This window comes from Aplysia californica, unplaced genomic scaffold (genome assembly GCF_000002075.1).
Source record: "Aplysia californica isolate F4 #8 unplaced genomic scaffold, AplCal3.0 scaffold00323, whole genome shotgun sequence".
Lineage (NCBI taxonomy): Eukaryota > Metazoa > Mollusca > Gastropoda > Aplysiida > Aplysiidae > Aplysia > Aplysia californica.
This window is the reverse complement of record NW_004797593.1, coordinates 436,791-439,875: the sequence shown is the minus strand read 5'-3', so window position 1 is coordinate 439,875 and position 3,085 is coordinate 436,791. Positions and strand designations below refer to the sequence as shown.

The 3,085-nt window shown below is 43.6% G+C and overlaps 1 protein-coding gene across 1 annotated transcript in view; it reads right to left on the bottom strand.

Annotated features, from left to right (window-relative positions):
- Positions 1-12: 12 nt before the first annotated feature.
- The window catches only part of LOC101849304 (sodium-dependent multivitamin transporter), a 20,710-nt gene continuing 17,637 nt past the window's right edge, over positions 13-3,085 (bottom strand). The window contains exon 6 of the mRNA XM_013084869.2: positions 13-760. Within this exon, the coding sequence (XP_012940323.1) occupies positions 176-760 (585 nt within the window). The 3' untranslated portion in view covers positions 13-175. The remainder of the gene's footprint in view (positions 761-3,085) is intronic.

The following is a 3,085-nucleotide window of genomic DNA, read 5'->3' as shown; positions in this document are numbered from 1 at the left end:
AAATAAGAACGTGCGGAGATGTTTTGATTGTTGGATACCGGTCTTGGGAAGCCAGACAATTCTTTCCAAACGTTTCAACTTTTCTGCAACATAATTAAATAAAACTTTCACAACATTGCCTCTAGAGCTACAGTAAAAGTGTCACATTTTCGTCTCTAGAGCTACAGTAAAACTGTCACATTTTCGTCTCTAGCTCCACCTCAAAGCCGTCATTGACAGAGCTGGTCTTCCCCTCTGTTGCCTTCTCGCTGCCTCTATCCAAGAGCCTGTCCTTCTCTTCCGTCACATTTATGTCGTCCCCACTCTCGTCATCCTCCTCCTCCCCATAACTCTCGTCGTCGAAGTAGACCATATGCTTCGCGCTTGGAAACTGGACGTTATACGTCCACAACGACGCGCAGTTGAGCCACTTCCGAGCTTTTCTAGGCATGCAACAGCAGAGATGTTTGTGGACAGGGTAGATGAGGCGGGAATCAACGCACGAGTCCGTCGTCCACCCTGTGAAAGCGCTGACGAGGACTCCGGTGATGATAGAGATAATGACGGCGAAGGTAGGGTACCAGAGAAAGGAGAGTTTATAGATGAGTTGGAGCCCACTCACGTCTGTTACGTCATCCGTCTGCGCGTGTGTGGGGTCCACCAGGGGCTCCGGGGGTACGGGAGTGGCGGAGTGAAGGTTCAGGATGGAATTGAAGATCTGGCTGGTGTTTGTGGTCACAGCACAGCCCTCTGTGCTGAAGGGTAGTGTGGGTTGAGGGACCTGGTTGTGGAGGGAAACAGTACAGGCACAGTGACTAATGGAGCCAGAAACTCGTAACACATGAAAAACCCCCCAAAACAACCAAATAGTTAATAATCCGATAAAGTATTAAATCAATCCTCCCACCCCACTCCTTTGTGAACAAAGTTGAGAAAAAATTTAAACATGTCAGAACTTTCATTCGTAAAGTTAAAAACGGTTGTCGCGCTTGACATAACCGAGACCTCGACGAATACTCAAAGCAAAAACAAAAATAAATAGCATTTGTATAGCATAAATCCTCGTTCAATAGCAAGCTCTATGCTTTTTATAATCTATATTATTACCGCAGCAGACTTGACAGCAATCTGAAACAATCTCAACTTTCTGAGAATCTTACAAATCTAACAGGCGGATACAGTTCCAAACAGATAACAGAGGGCTGACGCAGAGTGTTTATCTGTGTGTTCGCATGAAGGCTTCATAATAACGTTCTTTATCCGTCTGATTTTCCTTTTGAGTATTAAAGACAGTGTAGCTCAGATGCTTCAGTTTTAGTAGATGTTTTACGGCGCTCGCAGCTGCATTAGGTCATAGGAGCGCAAAGGGTTGGATGTCAACAGAGAAGTCCTTACAGGGAATCAGGCTTACTCCGCTCACCTCTCTAGCTTCAACAGCACAAAGTCTGTTTCGACAATCAAGGCACCCCGGAAATAGCAGGTCTCAAGAGTGTGAGAAACATACAAAAGAAGTAGAGAGGAAAGAAAAAGCATCAGTTCCCTGTTGCAGTTCAAGCACAGTTATGAGCATGGCATTGATGAATCAAGCCCTTTTACAATTTACAGTTCTACTTTGCATAAGAACATATTAATGTCCCCCCCTTTGGGAATGGCCTAAAGACACTTCAGTCCGTAGAACTGCCCCGCGGGTTGTAGCTCAGATGTCCCTACCACAACTTACACAATCAGATGCACGTGTCAGTACAAACGTGTGTGGCGAAACACATTTTATGATGGCTTTTAAGGACAAGCGAGCTAACCCAGATTTCAGAGGTTTCCAGAAATCTTGACCTACACCAAAAGTGGGCATTGCCCCACCTATAGGAGAAGTTTGGTTTTATTGATGTGTATATATTTGTTTGGTTATAAAGAAAACTCTCCTTGTCTTTTAAAGAAACTGAACAAGATGCAAAAACATTACCTTCGATTTTCTTTTAAAAAAGCATTTTACGGAATAGCCCGTTGTGCTTAAAAGCGACCAAATATTATGTTAAGACAAAACAGTTGGCGAATAGTTTATCGGCGAGTGATGGAGAATGACAATCAGAGAAGCCTACAGTAAAAATCATCATCCAGCGCCAGATCTGTGGCAGACATCGGCGATCATGGTTCTCCATTCATTACTTTGCTCGGATGCTCTTAAAAAAGCTATGTTTCCCTTCTTTGTTCTTAGGAGATTACAGCAGTGGTTTACCGTTGCTTACTGCCGGTTTGCGTAGCGTCTCTCACAGCAGCAATACAACCCATAATTATTCAGTAGTGTGTCGCTTAATTTCATGGTCCACAACTTAGCTACAAAACCGCTGTTCGTCAATTGTTTTATCGTAGTGCTGTAGTAAATAGGTCTATGATAAAGAGGCACTATTCATAACCTCTTCAGCCTTTCAAACTCCCCCCCCCATGCCGTGGCACGCAAAAAACGTGAGTTTAATTACTGTGTGGAAAGTACATGTAATTATTTTATCGTATCGTTCAATCAGCCTGGGTGGGTCCTGAGAGACAGGAACGAGCGAGCGCGCCAGCAAAGTTTAACCCTATCCAACGACGTGTTTTACTGTCGTATCTATACAACGTGGGGAATTCTGTGCCACCTTTTTCCAAAGCGGAAATTTACTCGTTAATTAAAAAATTAATCCGAACAGTAGGCTTTGTTTAGCAGTCTGTCAAACTGATTTTATAAAAAGAAACACTGAAAGTTTCAAAAAGATCTTTGTACTAGAAGTATTCTAAAATGTAAAGAATACAGCCCCGGGGACACAAAATTACCCCAGGGCGTACGGATAGGGTTAATGAATTGTGTTGATTGGGAAATAAACATTTTACTTCTTCAGAGTGTAACAACGTTCTACATTCTATGCCCAGCTACGTTGGCAACAATTGGCAACACTTTGAATGGTGCTAGAAGCTTCTGTACTCGTTAAGTTGGTATCAGTAGTCTAGTGGTTAGACTACTGGACTCGTAATCATGTAATTGCAGGTTATAGGCCCCACTAGTGCTGGGCGGTACCGGCGAAACCCAGTGTCGGTACTTTCTCGGTACAGGGAGCTTAGAACCGCCAGTACCGGT